This window comes from Heterodontus francisci, chromosome 17 (assembly GCF_036365525.1).
Source record: "Heterodontus francisci isolate sHetFra1 chromosome 17, sHetFra1.hap1, whole genome shotgun sequence".
NCBI lineage: Eukaryota > Metazoa > Chordata > Chondrichthyes > Heterodontiformes > Heterodontidae > Heterodontus > Heterodontus francisci.
The window spans coordinates 30,886,994-30,914,625 of record NC_090387.1 but is presented as its reverse complement, the minus strand read 5'-3'; the positions used below and the strand labels follow the sequence as shown (position 1 = coordinate 30,914,625).

Below are 27,632 nucleotides of genomic sequence, written 5' to 3'. Positions count from 1 at the left end.
CACCTATCACTCCCGTCCTTGCTGTCTTATATTGGCTACACCCCTAATGCCTCCAATTTAAAATTCTCATCCACTTGTTTGAATTTCTCTATAGCCTCGCCTGTGTAACCTCCTCCAGTTCTAAACTCTCAACTGCTGAACTCTCCAATCCTATAAAGTATTAATGATTTTGACAACTTTCTTTTGAAGAGGTTACTCATCATGATAGCTTTCAGCTTTTTTACCTATAAGGGATGAGTAGCTCTTAACATTTTTAAAATATTTTGCAGGGTATAGGAGAATATGTAAATGTGAGAACAGGCATGCCTTGCCACCTGCACCCGACCAGTTCACTTTTTGGCATGGGATACACACCAGATTATATTGTGTACCATGAACTAGTGATGACTTCAAAGGTAAGATTCAGAGCTGAAAACTGAGCTCGGTTGCTAGTTTAGTTGAACAAAAATAAAAGTAATTTTAAAATACTGTTTATTGCAGGGATTGAAGTGGAAACGTTAGTTTAATTTAAACTTTGTAGATGCTGAATGGAATTTCATTAAGAAAATGTTTATTCGAAAATATTTTCTAGTGGAGGTGTGCAAAGGAAACCTGATGCAAGCGTGAATTCCAGATCCGAAAGTTCAACCCCACCCAACCCGAACCCAACATATGTCATCGGGACCGGTCGGGTCGGGTGGCAGGCGTTTACATCTGCTCCCTGACCCGACCCTGACGGGACCCAACGACATGTGTCGGGTTTGGTTTGGGTCGGCTCGGGCTTCCGGATCCAGCATTCGGACTTGGGGCGGATTTCCTTTGCACACCTCTATTTTCTATGTGCTTAACAATGCATCCTGGTGCTGAACAGAAGATTTGAAAAGCTGCATGAACCTAATAGTAAATATGGATTTGTATGAAAATATGTCCCTTAAGGAAATGGGTATCTTTGAGGAAAACAAAAGCAAAATACTGCGGACGCTGGAAATGGGAAATAAAAACAGAAAATGCTGGAAATGCTCAGCAGGTCAGATAGCATCTGTGGCGAGCCAAACCTTTCAATGAACTTTTGTCAGAACTGGTACACTTGAGGACTTTTTACACTGGCAGAGTCTTGTGATCTCAACCATATGTTGCATGTCTGGTGGTTTACATAGGGAAATCTTAGAACTTTTTTAAAAAATTGAGTTTTGTAGGTTATGCCTGATGCAGCACATTGATAATTTATGGTTGGATCAGAATTTCAGATTTGTCTTTTCCCGGATCAATATCTATTTATAATGGGAGCGCACGGTAAATGATTTGGTACATTAAATCTCTGCTTTGACCAGATGTAAGTTGTGTAAGTTATCTGATGTAAGTTGTGCATAGTGTTGGGTAATGCTGTGTAGTCACCAGTATACTGGCCTCAATTTTACTTCTTTTAGTCTGAAATGAAAATGGAGGGGTAGCATTATTATAACTCTGCTATTTGTTGAAACAGCAACATTGAATAGTAAATCTGCAGGTTAAATCTCTATTTGTCACCAGATTTGAATTGTTGTCTGGAAGTTTTTGACATGCTGCATGACGAATTTAATTCCCTTTTCCAGGAGTACATGCAGTGTGTTACTGCAGTGGATGGGGAGTGGCTAGCTGAACTTGGACCAATGTTTTACAGTGTCAAGCAAGCTGGTAAAACCCGACAGGTAAGGCAGTGCAACCATATAGTTATTTTAGTGTAAAAATGTAGCAGTTATTCTGTTTTGAAAAACAGGAATTTATGCAAGCAGTGCTTACGTTCTGGATACATGAACCATAGGGTAGTGGTAATGCTTGTGCTTTGATCACTTGCATTAAGACAAAATAGGTGCTATTTTTCACAATTAATTAAATTGAAAAGGTCTCAGATAAATTCTAAATTAATTGGGGACTAAAAGGAAACCCAAAAGTCTTTTAGGGTCATTGAATATTTTTAAGGCTGCGTTAGATAAATTCTTGATTGACAAGGGAGTCAAAGGGTATCGGGGGTAGACAGGAAAGTAGAGTTGAGGCCACAATCAAGATCAGCCATAATCTTATCAAATGGTGGAGCAGGCTTGAGGGGCCGAATGGTCAACTCCTGCACCTAATTCTTATGTTCGTATAATTTTAAAAAGGAGTTGGACAGATACTTGAGGATGAGGAACTTGTATCATTACTCATAAAAAGCATGGATGTTGGAATAAGCACAAATTCTCTTTCAAAGAGTCAGCACAGACACAATGGGCTGAATGGCCTCTTTCTATGCTGTAAGTTTCTATGATTCTATAACATAAATAGTAAAAGGGTAGTCAAAGGGAAGTCTCATGGCATCAGGTCAAACATGGGCAAGGAAACCTCCTGCTGATTACCACCTACCGCCCTCCCTCAGCTGATGAGTCAGTACTCCTCCATGTTGAACACCACTTGGAGAAAGCATTGAGGGTGGCAAGGGCACAGAATGTACTCTGGGTGGGGGACTTCAATGGCCATCACCAAGAATGGCTCAGTAGCAGCACTGCTGGCCGAGTCCAAAAGGACATAGCTGCTGGACTGGGTATGTGGCAGGTGTTGAGGGAACCAACAAGAGAGAAAAACACACTTGACCTCGTACTCACCAGTTTGCCTGCTGCAGATGCATCTGTCCATGACCGTATTGATGGGAGTGACCACTCCCAGTCCTTGTGGAGACGAAGCCCTACCTTCACATTGAGAATACTCCATCGTGTTGTGTGGCACTACCACCGTGCTAAATGGGATAGATTTCGAACAGATCTAGCAATGCAAAACTGGGCATCCATGAGGCGCTGTGGGCCATTGGCAGCAGCAGAATTGTACTCGACCATAATCTGTAACGTCATAGCCCAGCATATTCCCCACTCTACCATTACCATCAAGCCGGGGGACCAACCCTGGTTCAATGAAGAGTGCAGGAGGGCACGCCAGGAGCAGCACCAGGCATACCTCAAAATCAGGCATCAACCTGGTGAAGCTACAACACAGGAGTAGTTGCGTGCAAAACTGCATAAGGAGCATGCGATAGACAGAGCTAAGCGATCCCATAACCAACAGATCAGATCTAAGCTCTGCAGTCCTGCCACATCCAGCCGTGAATGGTGGTGGATAATTAACCAACTAACTGGAGGAGGTGGCTCTACAAATATCCCCATCCTCAATGATGGGAGAGCCCAGCACATCAGGGTGAAAGATAAGGCTGAAGCATTTGCAACAATCTTTAGCCAGAAGTGCCAAGTTGATGATCCATCTTGGCCTCCTCCTGAAGTCCCCAGCATCACAGATGCCAGACTTCAGCCAATTCGATTCACTCCATGTGATGTCAAGAAACGACTAAAGGCACTGGTTACTGCAAAGGCTATGGGCCCTGACAATATTCCGGCAATAGTACTGAAGATCTGTGCTCCAGAGCTTGCCGCGCCTCTAGCCAAGCTGTTCCAGTACAGCTACAACACTGGTATCTACCTGGCTATGCGGAAAATTGCCCAGGTATGTCCTGTACACAAAAAGCAGGACAAGTCCAACCCTGCCAATTACTGCCCCATCAGTCTGCACTCAATCATCAGTAAAGTGATGGAAGCTGTCATCAACAGTGCCATCAAGCGGCACTTGCTTAGCAATAACCTGCTCAGTGACACTCAATTTGGGTTCCGCCAGGGCCACTCAGCTCCTGACCTCATTACAGCCTTGGTTCAAACATGGACAAGAGAGGTGAGGTGAGAGTTACTGCCCTTGACATCAGGCCGTATTTGACCAGGTATGGCATCAAGGAGCCCTGGCAAAACTCAAGTCAATGGTAATCGGGGAAAACTCTCTGCTGATTGGAGTCATACCTAGCACAAAGGAAGATGGTTGTGGTTGTTGGAGGTCAATCATTTCAGCTCTAGGACATCACTGCAGGAGTTTCTCGGGGTAGTCTCCAACCCCTAACCATCTACAGCTGCTTCATCAATGACCTTCCTTAAATGATAAGGTCAGAAGTGGGGATGTTCACTGATGATTGCACAGTTCAGCACCATTCGGGACTCCTCAGATACTGAAGCAATCCGTGTAGAAATGCAGCAAGACCTGGACAAAATCCAGGCTTGGGCTGATAAGTGGCAAGTAACATTCGTGCCACAGAAGTGCCAGGCAATGACCATCTCCAACAAGAGAGAATCTAACCATCTCCCCTTGACATTCAAAGGCATTAGGATCGCTGAATCCCCCACTGTCAACATCCTGGGGGGTTACCATTGACCAGAAACTGAAGTGGAGTAGCCATATAAATACCGTGGCTACAAGAGCAGGTCAGAGGTTAGGAATCCTGTGTCAAGTAACTCACCTACTGGCTCCCCAAAGCCTGTCCACCATTTACAAGGCACAAGTCAGGAGTGTGATGGAATACTCTCCACTTGTCTGGATGGGTGCAGCTCCAACAACACTCAAGAAGCTCGACTCCAGGACAAAGCATACGCTTGATTGGCACCCCATCCACAAACATTCACTCCTTCCACCACCGATGCACAGTGGCAGCAGTGTGTACCATCTACAAGATGCACTGCAGCAACGCACCAAGACTCCTTAGACAGCACCTTCCAAACCCACGACCTCCACCAAGTAGAAGGACAAGGGCAGCAAATGCCTGGGAACAGCACCACCTGCAAATTCTCCTCCAAATCTCAAACCATCCTGACTTGGAACTATATCGCTGTTCCTTCACTGTCGCTGGGTCAAAATCCTGGAACTCCCTTCCTAACGGCACTCTGGGTATCCCTACCTCATGTGGACTGCAGTGGTTCAAGAAGACAGCTCACCGCCACCTTCTGAAGGGCAATTAGGGATGGGCAATAAATGCTGGCCTAGCCAGCGACGCCCATATCCCATGAATTAATTTTTAAAAATCAGAACTATACAGCATTGATTCCTTATATCTCTGAAATAAATTCAAAAAATTGTAATCTGGTTCCTGTTATAGTGTACAATTTGTACTGTAGTCAGCAAGGTGTTGAAGTGGGAGATACTGAATGTTTATTCCCCAGAGACCAGTAAACGATAGTACATTGGCAGGGATTTTACTTCAGTATGCTTCTTGAAGATTATTAAATTGCATAATAATTCTATAGGAGAATCGTCGTCGTGCCAAAGAGGAATTGTCTTCCATGGAGGAAGAAATGGCCATGGCACAGGAACAACTTCGGGCACGAAAGGAAGAACAGGAGAAAAAAAACATTCTGAATAGTGCGAGGTATGGATCATTTTGTAGTAATCCCTATAAATATTCTGTTCAATGTTCATACTTTGTAGTTTTAAAAACACTGAACATGACCGTAAACTTAAAAGGACAAGCTATCCATGGGAAATTCGTTATAGTCTCAAATACTAATGAATTCACCTATTAATGCACACTGCAATGCTGCCTTTCTCATTTTTTCAATAATCTGTTTATTAATCCGGCAGTATTTTGTATTTGAAATAATCCAATAGTTGACTTTCTTGCAATCAAACTGAGTTTGATCATTTTTCTTTCAAAACTTATTTTAATATGGTAGCAGAAACATTCAAATAGAGAACTGGGTAATGTAAGTTCAAGCTTCATGCAAGGTTTTTTAATGGCCTTGGGTGTGATTTTATACACCAGTTTGAGTAATCCTCTTTCACTCTGATCTGTCGACTTAAAAATGCTGTTGTGGCTTAATTGCTATATTTATTTGTCAAAATTTTCAGAATAGGTCCGGGAAAGGGCAACAAAAAGATTAGAATGGCTAGAGACTAAAATTTAAATGCGGGCTTCAGAATTTGGACAAGTTCGAGAATTCACTGACAATGGAGAAATGCAATGCAATGTTTTTTTTAACTATCAAATATAGTGCAGTTTTTCTTGATTTTTGAAAGCTATATTTTTTCCTTGAATTTTATTTTTGATTTTAATCCAACTCACTGAAAAATGAACTGCATTATAATGCTATCCCTTAGCAGCTTTTAGCTGTGTCATCAACAGAGGGCGCCACAGTTTCATTACTGCACATGTATTTTCAAAAACCCAGGCATTTGTAATTGGAATATTCTAAGTAAAGGATTGGTAAGAAATCTGTTCTGTATTGTGCTGCAATATATGGTAAATAGAAAGAAGAGTTTGCATTTATGTAGGTCCTTTCAAGTGTTCAGTACATCCCATAGTACTTCACTAGTAATGAGATACTTTTTAAGTACCATTAAGTAGAAACCTGATAGCCAATTTATGCAGAGCAATGCCCCACAAAAGCAAGTGAGTTAAGTGAGTATTTTATCTGTTTGTGATGGTGTTGTTTGAGGGTTAAATGTTGACCATGGCTTTGGGAGAAAGCCTTTGTTCCTCTTTGACTAGTTTAATGGGATCTTTCATTTTAACAGATAAGGTTTTGGTTTAACATCTCATCCGAGAGATGTCTCTTCTGACAATGCAGCACAACTTCAATATTGGACTTAAGTGTCAGTCTAGAATATTTGCTCAAGTCCTGAAGTGAGACTTGAATCCAGAACTTTGACTCTGAAGCAAGACTGCCAACTTAATGAATTCAAAATAAATTGTATAATTATGCTCAATTCCCTCTTGTGTCCTGTTGCTTTGAATGGACACTTAATTCTCATATATTCACATTGGGTATTTGTGACATTCCATATGGATTAACTCTGAACTTCTATCTTGGGTCGTAAAGCTGTATAAACTGCACAATCCCAAAATAAGTTAACTGTCCTGGCTTATGATTCAACTTAGATGACCATTTTGGTTCTTGCATCTACTACTCTGGCAAGTTTTCCTTTAGCAAAAGCACTTGGCCTACTGGTGAACTGTTTGCATATTGGCTCCTCTTTAACCTTTAACTACTCTTGGTTATCTAGATAATAGGAGATTTGGCAATGTGCATACTGGATTTCCAGGGCACACATCACATAACTCCAACCCAGTATTTTTTTAAAAACACATATAATATTGCAAATTTAAATCGAATGCCCACTGTGAAGCAAGAAACACTTTGTGATTTTGAAAAGGACATTGGCCCGGACTTTGTGGTTGTAATGACAACAAAACTGTCAGCATTCATCATCATTACTCTGCTAAAACAGATAGCACCTTCTCCACACATGCCCAGTTAAATGCGGAAATCCAGAAGTTACTATAATTGATTCTACTTTTCCCCCTATGGTGCATGTTGAAGTCTGCACCTCACCCCAGACTGCAATCAAGTAAAAATCACTGAACTGATGAGAACTTTCCCTTTTACTCTACTAGTCTTGCTGTAAAAACCTTGAAAAAGAAACACCTTGTTGAATGAGGTGTAACTGGGTTTTTAAAGGCATACATAATTACTGATGAAAAACCTTTATGGTCCAGGAAAATTAATTTTATATTTGTGGAATGTCAATTTTCTACATTGATAAAATATCACATTTTAAATTTTTTTTTAAAGTTTGATATTTTAGCTACCTTAATTGCACATGTAAGGCCCAATCATTTATTTCACTCTGTAAAATTTAATTAAAAGTGAAGGATATCAGTTCTTTTTATTTCCTGGTTTGCTGTCTGAGAATACTTCAATGTGATTGGGTGCTTACCCTGCTTGATGACATTACTGTTTCTAGATGCCTGGAGATCCCCTTGACTTAGTGTCAGATTCAAGCTGACATTGGGAAAAGGGAAATCCATGCCACAGAGATTGTTAGATCTTTGTGGGCAAGGTCAGTGGCAAGCGCCATCGCCTAGCCACTGATCACAAATTCTGTGGTTTTTTTCCCCCCCTTAATTGGGAGCCATAATGGAACATCAGGGCTGATTTGCTTTGAAACCGTTTAACTTTGATTTTGCTAATAGATCTGATTTTTATAGAAAACCCACAGAAACAAAAAGTGAGCTTTATTTAGTAATATGGCATGAAATGTAGTGCCATATATGTTGAACTAGGACTATTATGAACTGAAAGTTACTGATCCTCATCCAAACACACCAGTCTAGGTAATTGCAAAAAAAACTTCCATGTGTTATTTGAATAAACTTTTAATTTCCATTTTTTTGCTTATCTACTTTTTCCTTTAATTCTTTATTTCTACTCTAATTTCTCTGCAGTCTATTTCAATAAAGCAGTAGTTCTTTCGAAAAGGAAACCATGAAAGTTGTTGTTGCATATCTTTTTGGCTCCTGTTGAAAAATAGTTTTTATTTTGTATTTTAATTTTTACAGTTTCAATATTGCCCCTTTTATACCATGCTTTATCTCCCCACATTTATTTTTGTTTCCTCAGTTTTGGATTTGCTTTTATAGTCTTTTCTCCTGTTTGTGGATATTTGCCTTGTTACACTATACAGCATTCAGCATTTCATTCTGTGCATCTTTAATAGCCTAGAATCATCTTTGTCCAATCAATGTGCCACATCTGGTCATACTTTCCAGTATTCCCAATTTGCTGTCCATTTATTTTTTTCTTAAAAACTGACTGATGAAACAATTTAATTTATCTGATTTCTTTTGAGTTTTGTTTTGTATTTTTGTTTTTAATTTCCCATTAGAGAGAGATCGATCTTCTCGTTCCTTTGCATTACATTTTCTACATAATTTTAGCTTTCATACACTGCAAGCCCAGTATGAGATTACAACCTAATCCAATAACTATAGTACACAGCCGGTATAGTAAATAACCAATTCAAAATAATCTTACTGGATGCTGAACTTACATTAGCAGAAACTATCTGTAACCATAGGTGAACAACATTCTCTCAGAATTTTCTCTTTCTGTCACTCTGCAACCCAGTTTTGGAAATGATGGACTCTGATGTGCAATTAAATGAATTAGTATTGGCCAAGGTGGCTGCCTGCAAGGTTGGCCATTGTGAAAGAGTTTATATTCAAATGAGCTTTCTGGCTGAGTGAAATGTGGTGTTGAGAAGCCTCAGTGGGGGAAGTGAGTACTATAAAGGAGAGCAGACCAAAAATGAAGGGAGGAGAATTGAAAAATGTCAGATGCCCTCACCTTGGCTTTAATTAGAATATATTTTATGTATGCTTGGGGATGGCGAAGGGCTATAACAGTTAGTTTCTAAGTTTTTTTAATAGGTTTTAAAGATATACAGGAGTGTAGGTGGTCACTTCTGATTAAAATTTCAAACTCGGAAATGTTGGTAATTCCCAAGTGCCTATTTATTATTGTAAAAGACAGTTGCAAAATTCTGAAGAATTTTAATTAATCATTTTTGGGTAACTGACCATAACTAGCAAAAATGGCATTTAAAGAGGAAATTTATTTTAATTTGTGTTAAATTATCATCACTCGGTAAGGGATATTCACTTCCATATGAAAAGTGAAAGACTTGTAATATTTACAAAAGTTATGTAAAAGACTATGCTGTGTCTCCATTGTGCAGTTTGAAGGAATTTTTGTAACAGAGACCTAAGTTAAAGTAAACTACACAAAGGATGTGAGGGATCTTAAGAGGATGCAGGGGAGATTTACCAGAATGGTTCCAGGGATGAGGGATTTTAGCTGCAAGGTTAGGTTGGAGAAGTTGAGGTTGTTCTCCTTTGAGCAAAGGAGATTAAGGGGAGATCTGTCAAAGGTGTAGAAGATTATCCTAGGCTTAGATAAGGTAGACAAAGAAAATCTGTACCCATTAGCTGATGGTACAAGGACGAGGGGACAGAGATTTAAGGTTTTGGGCAAGAGATGCAGGGGGAATGTGAGGAAGAACTTTTTTACACAGCAAGTGGTAATGACCTGGAACTTGCTGCCTATGAGGGTGGTGGAAGTGGAGACTATGAACGATTTCAAAAGGAAATTGGATGGGCACTTGAGGAAATAAATTTACAGGGATAGAGCCAGGGAATGGGACTAATTGGATTGCTCTGCAGAGAGCTGGCATAGACTCGTTGGGCTGAATGGCCTCCCTTTGTGCCGTTATGACTCTATGACTATGCATATAGCTGAAAACCGCAACAAATTAGAGAACTAGGAAGATTGCACATAAAAGAGTGAAAGTTAATAAAGCAGTGACAAAATATTTTGAACTAATATACACAACAGTTGGGTTATATGATGATACAACACAATGGAGTTCTAAAACGAGGTAGTGGGACGTGGCATATTTATAACATTAACCATCATAACAAAGTGAGGTGCTGAGTAGAGGCACATTCTTCACCACAAGTAGTTGTTCTGGACTAGTTTTGCACATATCTGGGCATAAAATGGTATCAGAGTCTTGGAGCAAGTCTTTACTAGGAAAGGAGTGTGGTATGGAGAGACTACAAGAAGGGAAAATTAATAGCCAGATTTTGCAGTCGTAATGTTGGCGGAACTGTTGGCTTTCAGCACTATTACTCCATTGAAACTGACAACTTCAGGAGTCCATGTGTATGCAGAATAATGCGGAAATTCAGAAGTTGCTGTAAGTGATTCTGTGTTTCTCCAGAGGGTGTGCTGTTGAGGTCCCCCAGAGTGTAATCCTTAACCAATCGGTAATGAAAACTTTTATTTTTATGCTGTTAGTCTTGCTGTAAACACCCTTGAAAAAGTTACACCTAGTTGATTGACACGTAACTGGGCTTTTAATGGCATAACTACTGCTCAGCACCCTCCCTAGCCTTGAAAAGCCAATTTTATATATGTAGAATGTCAAATTTATCCATTATGATTAAAAAATTTTAAGTATTTACAAGTTAACTTTTATCATCTCCATAACCATCATCCTATTTTTGCTATCTGAAAATTTAAATTAAAAGTGAAGGTATTCAGTGCTTTGATCTTGCTAGTTTGCTGTCTGTGATAATATTTCAATATGCGTGACTGCTTACTGACATCATTGCTGCTGGATGCCTGAAGATCCCCTTGACTTGGCGCCAGATGTCAGGACAGAGGAAGTTCATGCCACAGAGATCGATAGATCTTTGTGGGCAGCATTCTTCAAGGTCAGAAGCGAGCACCATTCCTTCACCGCTGACTGCAAAAGCCAGGCCAATTGGAAAATATATCTATGAAAAAAATTCCAATTTTTAAATGTGATGCACATAATTTAAATGAAAATTCCAGAAGTCCAAAACAATCTTTTAAAGTATTAATGACAAATTACATAAGTTATGTTTGCAAGGAATAGCGTAATGATGTCCTTTGCCATAATGATAGACAAGTTTCTGATCTCAGCTGTGCTATTGAGTTTTGGTGAGAAGCCAGATGCTTACACCATAAGAGTGAAGGGAAATTCCAACCATCTTGGAATCACTCTGGAACATCTACCAACGTTCACAAGAGCCCCGAGAGCATGTTTCTCTCTAGCTCTTTCAGCTGGGAAACAATGGGTGAACTGAAAACCAGGGAAGAAAATTAAAGGTCCTCTGCTTTTTGGGCCATGCTTTGATGTGCCTGTCCTACAGCTGAAACAGTAAACATTTGATGTCTCCCAGAGTATCTGCTGCTGTTCTTGATCCAGCCACTGGGAAACATGCAAGTGGTCCAAGGTGGCGTCTTGACGAGAAAGCACATATTTCTGCTTAGCACCATGCTCTTAGATGTAGGGAGTTGAATGCACAGATCTGTGCCCTCCTTATCAATGACCAACATAGGACTTTGGGAGTAAGAGATAATTTTAAAAAAAGAATGAAAATAATCTCTCTACAGTTTAATATTTCACATTGGTATGGTGTTTGAATGCCATAAAGTTGAAAGATGCAAGTAACAGTTTATCATAGTGTTAACCTTTTGAGGGATGTACCATTTTATAAAAAATTAATTTGCATAGAGAGAATCACTTTGTTGACAATGAGCTCTTTTTTCACATGCTGGCAACGCACGAGAGTTATGGCAATCTTTCATATGAAAGAATGTCTGGAGCTACTGTCATTGGTGAGATATTCTGTTTATTTTGTAGGAGTGAACGATACCTCGAGACTTGATACAACCTTTAAATAATTTTAGTATGTTGTGCAAGACTTGCCAGCCATTAAATGATGTTTCACATAAGTGAATTGCCATTTTCCCCCACTCGTAGGCAATGAAATATCCATCAGTCCTGTAGAATTATTATCTTGCTGTTTATTCAGAAAATACTGCAAATAATAGTTTTTGGTTTATTATATTTCTAAAATATGCAAAAAAAAGAATGAGTGAGAAAATTTCCTTTGAATCCACTGAAATTATTCTCACTCTAATTTTTTGCAGAAATTATTTATTTCTGTATTTGTGCACTAAAAAGTCACCAAATACAAAAATTTCATGACAAATGAATAGAAATCTGATAATCTTGTAACCCTGTGGGACACTTTCTTAATCTAATTGACAACCAATTGGTTAAAGAATTAATAAAATCAAACTAAATCAAAGCCTGCTGAAACAAAAACTGGCATTGAAATGTGTGACTAAAATCAAGAGTAGGAATTGCAGTAACCAATGAAATACCTAAGTTATTTAACATGGTAGCATTTTTTGTATCATTATTTATTGGTAATTATTTATTTGGGTAGTGTGAATGAGCTTGTGCTGCCATTTGAAAATGGATGTTTGCCACCAATTATGAGTTGGTTAATCTTTTGTTTCTATTTTTAAGTTTCTACCCCGTGCCTATTTTATTTTTTAAAAAGCCTTTGTGTCCCACCATCATTTTCCATAAGGAGAGTAGGCAGACAAATTAATTCTCTTTAACTGACTCCTGGTTTGTGCACGAGAACATAGCAATTGACCCTTCCATCACACTTTCTCATTGCCTCTGGAAAAACACCACATCCGCTGCACCATGGTACAACACATTGGAACGCTTCAGCATTGTGCTGCACTGAGAATTTTTTTGTATACTTAATACATTGCTAATCAAATTGAGGTCATGTAACTCTGCTTTGTGGCCCTTGATCTGTGTGAGGTATGTGCATGAATTCAACACAATGGGTTTTCCATTGCTTTGACACTAATGTCTTGCATTGATAGGGAATTAAATTAATTTTTTAACTAGCATTAAATTACATTAATCTATCATTAATCTGTCCTTGCATTTGAAGCAAAAGTATGTGAAGTGTTGTGTCCATTATGCCTTTGTTTTGAAATTAAGCACAGGTATTCATCCTTTATAATGTGTATGTGAACTGGCTGTGACCTTAATATGGCAACTAAACACAGGGATTTGGATAATATATTTTCTGATTAAAAAAGACACCCAATCAATATTAATAGTTCAGTGTATGGAATAATTAAACATAATTTATCTGCATTTTAGAACTGTAGCTCTGAACCAAAATATTCCAGACATTTCAGTAATGACACAAATGTTGATTGGAATTTCTTCATTTAGAATAAAAAATACTGAAAATCTGGTGCTTTCTGTTTCCCAGTGATCCTATATACAAACACAAATAGTGTAATTGCCAGCAAATTTCATTTCCCCCCCATTTAATATGACAGTATCCTGATTAAATTATGCATTCTGTAATATGAATCTACCAATGAAACTAATAATTTAATCTGTGCTGAGATTCAGCGTTGTCATAGTTTACATTGTAAGGGAATTTTATAAATGTTCCAAACAATTCACCAAAGCAAATTTAGTTATGTTATTCAATATTTGTTTTCTTGTTGATTTTCTGTTTTGAGGGAGGCTTTGTTGTCTTTACTGTTATAATACTTAAAAATGCATTTATGGATGACACATCTGTTATAGTATTGTCCAATCACCTGAATCTGAACTTGAATCCAGTTGAATTAATCCAGTTGAATTTTACTGTTGTGACTGATGGTTTGAATGAAATGAGTTGGAGCATTGGCAGGCAGCTCCCAGTGGGCTTGAATCCAGAACACAAAACTGCCTTCACAATTCATGCAAAATTTGTAATAGTGTTGTCTGCATGCAGGATTCTGAATTCATATATTCTTGGGAGGGAAGAGAAAATCTAATCTTCATTTTGATATCAGCAATGCACTACAGTATGCACATGATGCATTGGAAATTCCTTTATATGGATTTCTTTGTAAGCTACTTTGCTCCCCACTACCCGCACCTGCCTTATAAACAGAATCAGTTAGTTGCAATTTTATACTGTTCATCATCCTGATCATTGATTCCTTTAAACTAACGGTGAAAATTACATCTGTATAGATTAACTGAAGGAGAGAATTATGGTCAGATTTAGGAAAAGTTGAAGAACTTTTGGTCACGTTAAATAATATCGAGACAAAATTATTAGTCATGTTTGGAACTTCACCCAGGTATGTGTGTGAAAATGGACACAAAATTACAGTATCAATTCCTTGGGAGTTGAGAGATATATTTGAATAATGTTCTTTTTAAGCTCAACAAGTTGGTTACCAACAGTCCTCTTGGTTTTATGTTGTCATTAGTAGTGCATTACATTGGGTTACTCTAATTCTGCCTTACCATTGGGTTTTAACTTTGATTACTTTTTTGAGCTGCTTAGTGATTTGGAAGTTGTTGCAAGTGATTCTTTGCTAATTGGGTAATCAATGTAATGACATTCGTAATGCGGCTCAAGAATTACATACTCAGCATTTTAAAATGGCAGATAGTTACGTAAATATTTTCTACTGGTCAACTTTTGATCTTGGTTTATATCCAAGATGTATATAAATCTAATAATCAGTAATATTGTAATTAGAGGCACTGCCTCCTGTTTATGAAATCACACTATTTGTATTAAGGATATTAATACAGTTTTTAAAATTAAATCAGAAATCTCTGTTGCTTTTAAAATTAAGAGGAGCCCCGTTGAACCCAAGTCCTGTCTAAAGCACTTGTAGGTGACTTGTAACACTCACTTCTATAATTTTGATTCACTGTAATGTTTATGTGCCATACATTTAGAACAGTCAGAGCAAATAAATTGCGCAAAAAAGCACACAATCTTTATGATTGTAAACTGAAGCTGACTCAACGATTTGTTTTCTTGCTTTTCCTTCTGGTAGTTTGGCTCCTGTTTACATCTGTAAGCAAATGAATAATGTTGAGATACTTCACTATAGTTGTGGAATTGAGTTACATAGGAGACAAACAGCCTACCTGTTGACGATGTGTATATTGTGTGTGTTTTCAATTCTCTGGTAGGCAGGTACTGTGGAAAAATGTATTGCTTCCTCCCCCTGTGGATGTGACAATGTTGCTTAAAAAAAAAATACTGGAAGAGTCTGGAAGAAGATAACTTAGTAATTTTGTAGCTATGAAGATATTGAGAAGGCAATATAGAAAGTTGTTTTTTAACGAATATATTAATGGTTTGATTCAGTCTAGCATTTTACACATATCTCTTTTGACCATCCCAGTTATGACCATTTTCAAAAACATTCAGAATGCAAAATTTAAAATAAAATGTAATAATTATACATGCAGAGTTAATGTTTGAAGTATGGTTTTGACGCAATTTAATGCAAGTATTTTAAATAATCATCTCCATACATTTTCTTTAATGTTATGCTTTAAAGATTATGATTATACTTTGTGTCGTCCTTGAGACAGAGCTGCTGTTAATTTACTGACCAGAAAAAACATCAGGGATTTGAGAACATTTTTCATGTAATATTGTGGCTGGGCTGTCTTCACTTATCAGGCAGCCATCAGTAGTCGCTGTCCCTAATATAAGTCAGAGCGAGCAGTGGCCTTTCAAATTTACAAAATTGAACAGAAACAATAACTATCTAGCATGTAAATTGCTGGGAGATTTGTCTGGCTTTTTCCAGGAGAAGACAATTGTTCCAGTGACTTTCATCTTGGTTCTGACAGATTCTTTAATGCAATACCCCCTCCCCTCTTTCCTCTCTCTCTGTCTCAAGTGAATGAAATAATACCCTGCCATTTCTGGGCAAGAGAGATAAGAGCAATATTCTCTGTTCCTGTAGTCACCAAATATGGAATATAAAACACTGCAGTCCCTTTTTGAGCTGGTTTTCAGAGAAGGAACTGGCAAGGTCACCTGTAGGGGTCACTGATGCAATATCAAATTATGATAGATTAAAAATGTGCAGTCAGTGCATGTTAAAGGTATAACTGGTTTGGCGTTAAATTTATTCATTTATCAAGAACATTCAGCTAAAGGGAAATTCTCACAAGCATTAATAACAGTATCTGTGTTTTGCAGAAATATTTCACTTATATGTTTGAAATGAATGATTAATTATTATACGTCTACCAGAGGTACTAAATTGGAAAATCAAAAAAAATGCATTTGCAGGTCATCATGCAATGTGATGTGCAATGGTAGTAAGCCGCAAGGCAAATTATTCCAATTCATCAGTTAATAAAAGTAAACAGTTGGGAATTAGATAGAAATCTGTTTCAGTTTTTCACTTTTCATTCATAGCCATAATTCAGAGAATACAATAGTGGCTGATAATTTGTGGGGTATCCAGGGCTTTCTTGTTCAAGATGCTAAAAAGATTACATTGCCTGGTTAGATGTCATTCCTTTTATGATCTGTGACTGACATTCAGCTCAGAGAAAAATAAAACATTGATGAGATTTCTTTGTGGCAATGTATTTTTAAAAGAGCATAATTTAATTTGGACCTATTTTAGACTTTACAAAGGAGACCTTGCTGTTTTCCTTGATGTATTTTGTTTGCTGTCTTACTTTTATTTTAATAACTGCCTTCTATTTTCCATTTGTAAGAAAATGTAAAGTAAATTTAAAGTAATGTGTACTTGTGTACTCCATATAAAATGGATGCTGGATTTCATGGTGACGAACCTCAGAGCAGACAATAGAACTTTTACTTTTTTATCGACTAGTGGAAAACTGATTTTTTTGGTTGAGAAAAATGGTGATGGATAAAGACGACACATACTCCCTTCCATCTAGAGCCACCCAATCGGCAAAAGTGTAAATCCTGTTTGATGATGCAACCCCCACCTTTCCCAGTTTTAGGATATTGTGAGGAATTAAGACACGTACACTTTTGACCATCAGCACAACAAGGAATCAAACCTAGAGTCTTTTTAATCTATATGCCAGCTCACACAGGGAAACACCCACTGAGCAATTGTTGGGTGAGGTGATCTTCAACAACTTACATTTAATGTGCTCTTAAAAGATGATTGTAAGCATTAAGCCTTAGAATCTCAGAGATTTTTTTCCAAATAAATGTTTTTTGAACCTATAACTTGTGAAGTTTCATATTACATTTAGTCATATCATTGTACAATTTTTCAATTCTTTCTTATGATTCATTTTATTTAAGCACACCAAAAGTAAAATGGTTGCTTTCAATCTGTTTAACACTGTGTAAAGCCTAAAAATAAAAGCATCCAGCAAAGTGCAGTAATATTGACATAAGCTTGACCTATTATTTTCTTCGGTTTATGGAAGTTATGAACAACTGTCTCTCTTTCTGTTATTTTCCTACCTTATTTGACAATGTAGCTTTTTTGTTTTGCTGTCTCTTTATATTTTCTGTGTTTTCTGTAGTTATGAACATAAATTGGGTGCCAAGGGTGGAAGTTTTGTTGAGGATATTACCATTCCTAGTGTCAAAAGTCCCACCCCAAATTTTCTTCCCTTTTCCTCTGTCCTACCTGAAATTAGTTACCTGTCCTCTAGTACAGTTCAATGGTATTGGCAGCTGTTCGGTATATCGCCTAAGTGGCGGTACTTGGTGTGAGCTCAGAATCTGTGTGCTGACCAGCACAGTCATTGCACGTGAGTTTGATCCTGTTGTTTAAATCCAGATACATGGGTTTACCAGGAGAGGAGAGATGGGATGCTCTTCATTAGTGACCAGGAATAGAATCACTGGCTTTTTCTCACTTTCTTACTTCTTTAGCTAAGGCCAATTGTAGCATCCCTACTGCTAACCTTGTTAAAATCAGCAAGCTCATTGCAGAGTGGGGATTGTACCAGGGAGCTTTCTGGTCGTCATGTCTAAGCACCACACCACACAGTGAATTCACACACTAAGCCATCAGAAAGCAAGATAACCTTTTATAATCAGTAATTGTCCACTTTAGCATAAGGTTCTAACTTCTGTTAGTTTCTTTTTCTACCTCTTACTGAAATCTGACTTGTCCTAAATTCAACTGGAGGTAATACTGAAATGATGGCATCAACAAAAAAAAACTGTTAACTATGTGACCTGTTCAGTTTTGTTTTTGCCATTGGCACTGAAGTAAGTTGGTTCTGTTTAACATGCCAAGATCATTAAACGATTTCCACTTGTGCTGTGACAGCAATTTGTAGCTATTATTTGAGTTATTGTGCCATTTGCAGAATGTACCCAGCAACTTGAACAAAATGAGGCTCATCAATCTAGATAAAATTGTACTGTAATGGTTATAAATTGGGTCAATATTTGGTACAATAGGAATGATATTGATTGCAATACCTTTACAATCTGTATTAGCATACCACCAAATATTTACATTTAAAATTATAACCAATTTTAAAAGGTGATTGAATATACCCATTTCTAATTACAATCGTACACAGATGCTTTATCAGTCTTTATTAAAGTTCCTGGATATTTCCTTCAATGGAATAACTGGCAAGCGGTGAAATTGGAATATAGTGTAACATGTTGCGAGTGCTGATGAGCTTTATAAAATTTATTTAATAGTTGTAATTGGAGGGATCATGTGGCAGAGTTGATTAACATAATTCTTTTCACCTTATAAATTGTCTACATTCATCCTTGATCTTTGGAATGCGGGATTCCTCTTCCTTCTGGCTCAGAGTCCGATGTTAAAAGGTTGAGGTGTCTGAACCCAGTTCCAAGTGGATGAGTTCACAACTGAAAATAGCCGTCTAAATTAGCAGTCTTACTTGGTTGCAGCTGTAGATTATTTGCAGTGGTATTGTTTGGGCAGAACAGAGATTGCTTTTCTTTGCATCTGACACACATTCCACCTGATCTGGGGTAATGTAGGGTAGAACATCCCAAACTGAAAACTACGCTTCATGCTTATGTCCTACGTTTTCACACCTGTGTATACTTGTTTTAAATGGGTTAATACCTAAATAAGAAATATGAACACTGCACACAGGAATATGATGTGGAGATTGTATGTGAACTTCACCAACTGGATGTTCTATTCTTTGATATGTAAAATAAACTGATATCCGGAGTGGGAAAATGTTCTATTGGCCAGTAATGACATTTAAGCAGAACGCCATCACAAAGTAAGTAATTTGAAAATATCTCAACTTTAGGGACCATATAGTTAATTGTAACATAATTTAGTAAGTATTTAATTATTTATTTTAAATTACTTCATTAAATAGTGCTAGAAATGTCAGTTAGAGGGGTAAAGTGCTTCACCTGAGAGATGTGGGAGGTCCGTGACGCTTCCAGCGTTCCGGACGACTACATCTGCAGGACGTGTACCCAGTTGCAGCTCCTCACAGACCGCATGGATCGGTTGGAGCAGCAATTGGATGCACTTAGGAGCATGCAGGTGGCAGAAAGCGTCATAGACAGGAGTTTTAGAGAAGTGGTTACACCCAAGGTGCAGGCAGATAGATGGGTGACCGCTAGAAGGGGCAGGCAGTCAGTGCAGGAATCCCCTGCGGCTATCCCCCTCTCTAACAGGTATACCATACCATTTTGAATACTGTTGGTGGGCGGGAGGGGGGGAATGGCCTGTCGGGAAAATAACAACAGCAGCCAGAGCAGTGGCACCACGGCTGGCACTGTTGTTCAGCAGGGAGGGTCAAAGCGCAGAAGAGCAATAGTTATAGGGGACTCTATAGTCAAGGGCACAGATAGGCACTTCTGTGGACGTGAAAGAGACTCCAGGATGGTATGTTGCCCCCCTGGTGCCAGGGTTAAGGATGTCTCTGAACGGACAGGGGGCATTCTGAAGGGGGAGGGTGAACAGCCAGAGGCTGTGGTACAGATCGGTACCAACGACATAGGCAAGAAGAGTGATGAGGTCCTGCAGGGGGAGTTTAGGGATTTAGGTAGAAAGTTAAAAGACAGGACCTCTAGGGTTGTAATCTTGGGATTACTCCCTGTGCCATGTGCCAGTGAGGCTAGAAATAGGAAGATAGTGCAGCTAAACACGTGGCTGAACAGCTGGTGTAGGAGGGAGGGTTTCAGATATCTGGATCATTGGGATCTCTTCAGGGACAGGTGGGACCTGTACAAGAAGGACGGGTTGCATCTAAACTGGAGGGGCACAAATATCCTGGTTGCAAGGTTTGCTAGTGTTACTCGGGAGGGTTTAAACTAGTGTGGCAGAGGGGTAGGACAGCAGGAGAAATAAATGAGGGGGAACTAGTAAATAAGACCAGTAAGACTAAGAGGAAGAGCAGGCAGGGAGATATTGCTGAGCACAGCGGGACTGGTGGTCTGAAGTGCATTTGTTTCAATGCGAGAAGTATAACAGGTAAGGCAGATGAACTTAGAGCTTGGATTAGTACTTGGAACTATGATGTTGCTATTACAGAGACTTGGTTGAGGGAAGGACAGGATTGGCAGCTAAATGTTCCAGGATTTAGAAGCTTCAGGCAGGATAGAGGGGGATGTAAAAGGGGTGGGGGAGTTGCATTACTGGTTAAAGAGAATATCACAGCTGTACTGCGGGAGGACACCTCAGAGGGGTCATGCAGCGAGGCAATATGGGTGGAGCTCAGGAATAGGAAGGGTGCAGTCACGATGTTGGGGGTTTACTACAGGCCTCCCAACAGCCAGCGGGAGGTAGAAGAGCAGATACTTAGACAGATTTTGGAAGGATGTAAAGGTAACAGGGTTGTAGTGGTGGGTGATTTTAACTTCCCCTATATTGACTGGGACTCACTTAGTGCTAGGGGCTTGGATGGGGCAGAATTTGTAAGGAGCATCCAGGAGAGTTTCTTGAAACAATATGTGGATTGTCCAACCAGGGAAGAGGCCGTACTGGACCTGTTATTGGGGAATGAACCCGGCCAAGTGGTCGAAGTCTCGGTAGGCGAGCATTTCGGGAACTGTGACCATAATTCCGTAAGTTTTAAGGTACTTGTGGATAAGGATAAGAGTAGTCTTCTGGTGAAGGTGCTAAATTGGGGGAAGGCTAATTATAACAAAATTAGGCAGGAACTGAAGAATTTAGATTGGGGGTGGCTGTTTGAGGGTAAATCAACATCTGACATGTGGGAGTCTTTCAAACGTCAGTTGATTAGAATCCAGGACCGGCATGTTCCTGTGAGGAAGAAGGATAAGTTTGGCAAGTTTCGGGAACCTTGGATAACAAGGGATATTGTGAGCCTAGTCAAAAAGAAAAAGGAAGCATTCATAAGGGCTAGAAGGCTGGGAACAGACGAAGCCCTTGAATATAAAGACAGTAGGAAGGAACTTAAGGAGTCAGGAGGGCTAAAAGCGGTCATGAGAAGTCATTGGCAAACAGGATTAAGGAGAATCCCAAGGCTTTTTATACGTATATTAAGAGCAAGAGGGTAACCAGGGAAAGGGTTGGCTCACTCAAGGACAGAGGAGGGAATCTATGTGTGGAGCCAGAGGAAATGGGCGAGGTACTAAATGAGTACTTTGCATCAGTATTCACCAAAGAGAAGGACTTGGTGGATGATGAGTCTAGGGAAGGGAGTGTAGATAGTCTCAGTCATCTCATTATCAAAAAGGAGGAGGTGTTGGGTGTCTTGCAAAGCATGAAGGTAGATAAGTCCCCAGGGACTGATGGGATCTACCCCAGAATATTGAGGGAGGAAAGGGAAGAAATTTCTGGGGCCTTGACAGAAATCTTCATATCCTCATTGGCTACAGGTGAGGTCTCAGAGGACTGGAGAATAGCCAATGTTGTTCCTTTGTTTAAGAAGGGTAGCAACGATAATCCAGGAAATTATAGGCCGGTGAGCCTTACGTCAGTGGTAGGGAAATTATTAGAGAGGATTCTTCGGGACAGGATTTACTCCCATTTGTAAACAAATGAACTTATTAGCGAGAGGCAGCATGGTTTTGTGAAGGGGAGATTGTGTCTCACTAATTTGATTGAGTTTTTTGAGGAAGTGACGAAGATGATTGATGAAGGAAGGGCAGTGGATGTTATCTATATGGACTTCAGTAAAGCCTTTGACAAGGTCCCTCATGGCAGACTGATACAAAAGGTGAAGTCACACTGGATCAGAGGTGAGCTGGCAAGATGGATACAGAACTGGCTCTGTCATAGAAGACAGAGGGTAGCAGTGGAAGGGTGCTTTTCTGAATGGAGGGCTGTGACTAGTGGTGTTCTGCAGGGGTAAGTGCTGGGACCTTTGCTGTTTGTAGTATATATAAATTATTTGGAGGAAAATGTAGCAGGTCTGATTAGTAAGTTTGCGGATGACACAAAGGTTGGTGGAGTTGCGGATAGCGATGAGGATTGTCAGAGGATACAGCAGGATATAGATCGGTTGGAGACTTGGGCGGAGAAATGGCAGATGGCGTTTAATCCGGACAAATGTGAGGTAATGCATTTTGGAAGATCTAATGCAGGTGGGAAGTATACAGTAAATGGCAGAACGCTTAGAATATTGCGTGCAATTCTGGTCGCCACACTACCAGAAGGACGTGGAGGTTTTGGAGAGGTTACAGAAGAGGTTTACCAGGATGTTACCTGGTCTGGAGGGCATTAGCTATGAGGAGAGGTTGGATAAACTCACTGGAACAACGGAGGTGGAGGGGCGACATGATAGAGGTTTACAAAGTTATGAGTGGCATGGACAGAGTGAATAGTCAGAAGCTTTTTCCCAGGGTGGAAGAGTACTAGGGGACATAGGTTTAAGGTGTGAGGCAAGTTCTTTACACAGAGGGTGGTGAGTGCCTGGAACTTGTTGCCGGGGGAGGTGGTGGAAGCAGGTACCATAGCAACGTTTAAGAGGCATCTTGACAAATACATGAATAGGATGGGAATAGAGGGATACGGTCCCCGGAAGTGCAGGAGGTTTTAGTTTAGGCAGGCATCAAGATCGGCGCAGGCTTGGAGGGCCGAATGGCCTGTTCCTGTGCTGTACTGTTCTCTGTTCTTTATGCTATCATTACTGCAGTGAGACTATCGAGATTTTTGGCTGCATTTTCAAAGGGTGTGGTAAGATTATGAATTCACACAGAAGTGGCTAAAAATTCAGAATGATTATGCAAACTGCACAGAAATGTGTCATTGTCCATAACAAGACTATTTCACTTTGAATCTTGATACAGGGTAAGGGTAATAGGTGCAAACTGGTAAATGGCAAGTTCAGGATTGATGTCAGGACCTATGATTGTAGTCTGGTTCGAATAGTGGAGGCAAAAGTTCTGGAGTTTTTCAAGGGGTGGTTAGATGCTGTGTTGGGTGATCATGCATTTCTATGGAAAGATGGGCTAGATCAATTGAATGGGCTCTCCCATCTGTTTTTATCTTTGTGAACACAAAGAATGGAAACCTCAAGAATTTTCCTTATGCCAGTAAAAAGCATTATTTGACAAACTAAGTTTCTAGATGGGTAGGTTGCCAAACATGATATAAAATAACACAAATGATATAAAGTGACATATAGCTAAGATAATGAAACTTAAATCTTCAATAAAATTAGCGAGTACAGTAATAAGACTTATGGAAATGATTAATAGCATCATTAACTTGCTGAGTTACCATCAGTGACAGAAGTGGGATTCACCCCGCAGGTCCTGATGTGTGTCAAAATTTATAAGCATCTTTGATAGAGAGTTGAAAGATGGGATTAATTGTTCACTACATTAATTTGTGACTTGAATCTAGTGAAAGCAAACACTAATTAGATTGTGGTACAATCTTCAAGTTTGCAATGATTATTGTTTGGATAATGTCTTCCAACACACTTTTATTCGTTCATGGGATGTGGGCATCGCTGGCTAATTGCCCTTGAATGGAGTGGCTTGTTAGGCTATTTCATAGGGGGTTTAAGAGTCAACCACATTGCTGTGGGTCTGGAGTCGCATGTAGGCCTGACCAGTTAAGAACAGCAGATTTCCTTCCCTAAAGGACATGAGTCAGCCAGATGGGTTTTTTTTAACAACAATCGACAGTGGTGTCATGGTCACCATTAGACTAGCTTTTTTTAAAATCTAGATTTATTAATTGAATTCAAATTTCACCATCTGCCGTGGTGGGATTTGAACCCATGTTCCCAGAGCTTAGCCTGGGCCTCTGAATTACTAGTCCAGTGATATTACCACTGTCACCGCCTCCCCAACACACAAAAACTTGTTAGCATCCATTGCCCATGTCAGCTTTTCCATTATAAATACCTGTGTCCACATTGATGGAGACTGGCTATGTAAACTTGCCGAGTTATAATTACACCCTCCTTCCAATGATGCTGCTGTAACACCACAATTCTGCATTTTCTTGCTCCTTAGCCAGTCCTATAGAGAAACTTTTGTTGAGATGATAGTTATATTATGGATTTTCAGCCATGGATCCATGCTGAGTTTGTCAGAATGTTTTCTGCTGTTAAAATATTTTTGGTTCTCATTATGTGACAGATGGAGAGAAGATTTCCTGTGCGCGTTAGCTGTAACAAAACTGTGAGCTCGTTTATGAAGAATGGGTTTATGATTACACTATAGATAATGTGCCAAGAGAATCTTCCTCTTAATAGCTTTTTTTATCCTTTCATCAATATGAACCTACAAACAGTTTGTTAACTGAGGTTTAGCATGTCTGAACAAAATATACTGACCATCTGTTTTTTATTTTTGGTATTTTAGCCATTTATTGGCAGTTACCCATATTGAAATTGAGCAGGAAAATATAAACAGCTGCAGACATTTGATGGACAAGATAATTTAATATAGATGAAAAGAGAAACCTGATTTGTGTTTTAAACAAGAGTTGCAAACTAGAAAAGAAAATTGCCTTGTCTAGTTATTCATGTAAGTGGCTATTGTAAACACTTTGAACCCAGTAATTAAAGGTGAATTGATATGTCTAATTCACACTCTTTCCCCCTCTTTCCCCACCCCCCCGCTCTCGATTTAAAATGGAGAAATAGTATTTATTATAATTGTATTTGTTTTATAGGTCAGTCAAGATTTATACCCCTGGGCGCAGGGAGCCAGGAACACCAATGACGCCACGGCATACCCCAGCACGCTTTGGACTTTGATTGACATCCAATTTTGTTTTGTTGTTTTTAATTTTTGTACAAAAATTGTCTAAATATTGATGGCTTCAAATTTATATTTGTATATATTACCAGTAAAAAAAAAACTAATTACATTTTTCTAGTGCCTCAATAACTGTAATTGTGGTTATAATATGGTGTGTGGGTTTTTCATTTCATCATAGTCAAATGCTAGTGATTGAAAAATTCAAGTTTATCATCACCATGGAATGCATACAGGTACATGTGACAGCAGTTTTGTTGCTGTCATCACCAGTTTTGCACGTTGGGCAGTAAATCCGTGCGTCCTCAGCATGGGGCCAGCTAACTGTGTATGTTTGCAATATGTACGGGTAACCTGTGCATTCGCATGGATATCTTAGAGTTCTTACTTTTTATGCTGGAATTGTTCCACTGTTCAAATGTTGTACTTTTTCACACTGCTTAGAATTTTTGGAAACTTTTTTTAAAATCCTGGAAATTCTGTTTCTTCTGGTTTTAGATTGTTGTGCAAGTTTACTCCTTGGAAAACATTTTCAAACTAAAGGATCTCAACCATCACCTTTGTTTAAGGAGAATAAGTGTGTAAGAGAATTTTAACTCAACTGTATTTTTAATCCATCTTCATTTACAACAGCTCCACCTCTTATTCAAACAATAAGCATAACTTTTCAGAGTTTTTGGGGAGTTGATCCAGCGGACGTCAGAAAGAGAGGACAGCAGGGAGGGAAATGAGCAACCCATACACCTTAGAACGTTTTGGTAAAGTATCTCGTCATATGGGAGGTCATCTGACCAGGCTGACATACAAGTGTTGAATGAACAGTATTCTCTAACAACCTGTAGCAGAAGCTATTGACAGCAAGATGCATTAGATGTGTTATCCCTTACTGTTTCAGGGCCAAGTTTTGCTTAATTAGCCAAAGTCTACTTGTATTACATTTTCTTTTTCTTTCCTGCTCTTAATTTGAATTTGTCCAGCCAGCCAGGCATTTGTGTATCAGTGTTTGGGGAGAGGTCCCTGTGAGTATAATTCTGCCAGGGAAAGACTGCCTTTTGCTATCTTGACAAAAGAGAGCTGGTTTTCTGTTTGTAACATTGAGGCTATAAACAGCAAATTGTGCATAATTATAAAGTCTATGCATCATAAGGGAAACTTCTCTGATAGCTTGTGACACAGTGGAACCCATAAATCTTGACCTGCATGGCCAAAATCTCAGACATTTTTGTTTCCCTAAGCATAGCTCCATTTGAATCTATTCAAATATTCATGAAGCTGTATGCAGTAAAATAAGTGTCGAGATTTTTTTGTATCCTTACCAACCATTAATTTGATGCAGTGCTGTGCGTTCCATAAATGCAAATGTATGTGTTTAATTTTTTCACAATTTTCAATCTGGGATTAATATATTATTGTATTTCAAGTTTTATTACACATTTAAATCTTAAATTGAGTTCCAGCCTCCTCCAACATGCTCATTTCCCTGAACCTCTTTCTTCATTAACTGGACCCTAAATGCCATAGTTATCCTTGAGAGAAAATTAGGTTTGCTTCATATCACAATGTTTTAGCTGAAGTTCCTTCACAGTTCACAATTGTTTCACCCAGTTTGAATTTTTAAAATACTAACTGATCATCTGTAATTTTAGCTGTATAAGAGAGAGTGTCTTTTATGACAGGAGTCTCGTATCAATTACTGAAGGAGTGTCCATGATATGCCCCCGGCCAAATTTGGTCCACAATCTTCTATTATACAGTTCTTGAAACCCCATTTCAGTTAGTTTCTACTTGTGAGCATAAGGATTTTTTTTTCTCTGCTGTTGCCTTCAGCTGTTTTGAGCTTCACGAGCCTTGAGGATTGAAAAAGGCATTGGTGATTTAGACCAATTTGGGCCAGGTTTTAACAACACCGTTAACAATCCTCAAGGCATGCAAGTGTTCAAAACTGAAACCAATTGTGTAAGAAATACCAGCTTTAGAGAATGGATGGTGGAAGAGGAGAAACACTGTGTGTGATGGAAATAACAGTGGCCAGAGCAGATGGCAGTAGCACTGGTTAGCCCACGGATGACGCCAATTAGGTAGACTTCACCAGTTCCGGCGGTGGAGAGCACTAACTGCAGCAAAGATAGCGTACGCAAGTCAGGTAGGCAGCCAATTTTTCGATAGGAGTTTCAATTTTTACATTTAGTTACCTGGAGTTTTGTGTTTTGGGTGTCTGCAAGAAGTGGTTTTTCAATAAAAGTAAAAACGTTCTGTTGTAATATAAACCCCAGATCTTGTATTCAAAAACTGAGATTGTGAAAATGTGTGAGAACGTTTGTCCAATAAATGGAATTGTTTTATTGGAAACAAAAGTAATTGTGTTGGAAATGGTGTCGATCATAATTTTGTCCTCAAAACATTTTAATTAAGTGACTCACTCACTGGTGTGGCACACAGATTTGGGCCACTGCTTTGAAAAGCTGAAAATTCATGATTTGACATTCATTGTATTAGAATATGTATTAGGCCTGTAACAAACAGTATAATGTTTTTAAAAATTATCTCATGACATTGATAATGGACTTTTTTTTTTACACACTTCCTGTGCCTGTTTTCTTTCAGTCTTTGTGAA

General features: G+C 39.0%; 1 protein-coding gene across 1 annotated transcript in view; it reads left to right on the top strand.

Annotated features, from left to right (window-relative positions):
- dhx38 (DEAH (Asp-Glu-Ala-His) box polypeptide 38) overlaps positions 1–27,372 on the top strand; it is a 128,536-nt gene extending 101,164 nt beyond the window's left edge. The window contains exons 24-27 of the mRNA XM_068049200.1: positions 270–395; positions 1,572–1,667; positions 5,100–5,221; positions 24,933–27,372. Of these exons, the coding sequence (XP_067905301.1) occupies positions 270–395; positions 1,572–1,667; positions 5,100–5,221; positions 24,933–25,017 (429 nt within the window). The 3' untranslated portion in view covers positions 25,018–27,372. The remainder of the gene's footprint in view (positions 1–269; positions 396–1,571; positions 1,668–5,099; positions 5,222–24,932) is intronic.
- Positions 27,373–27,632: the final 260 nt, after the last annotated feature.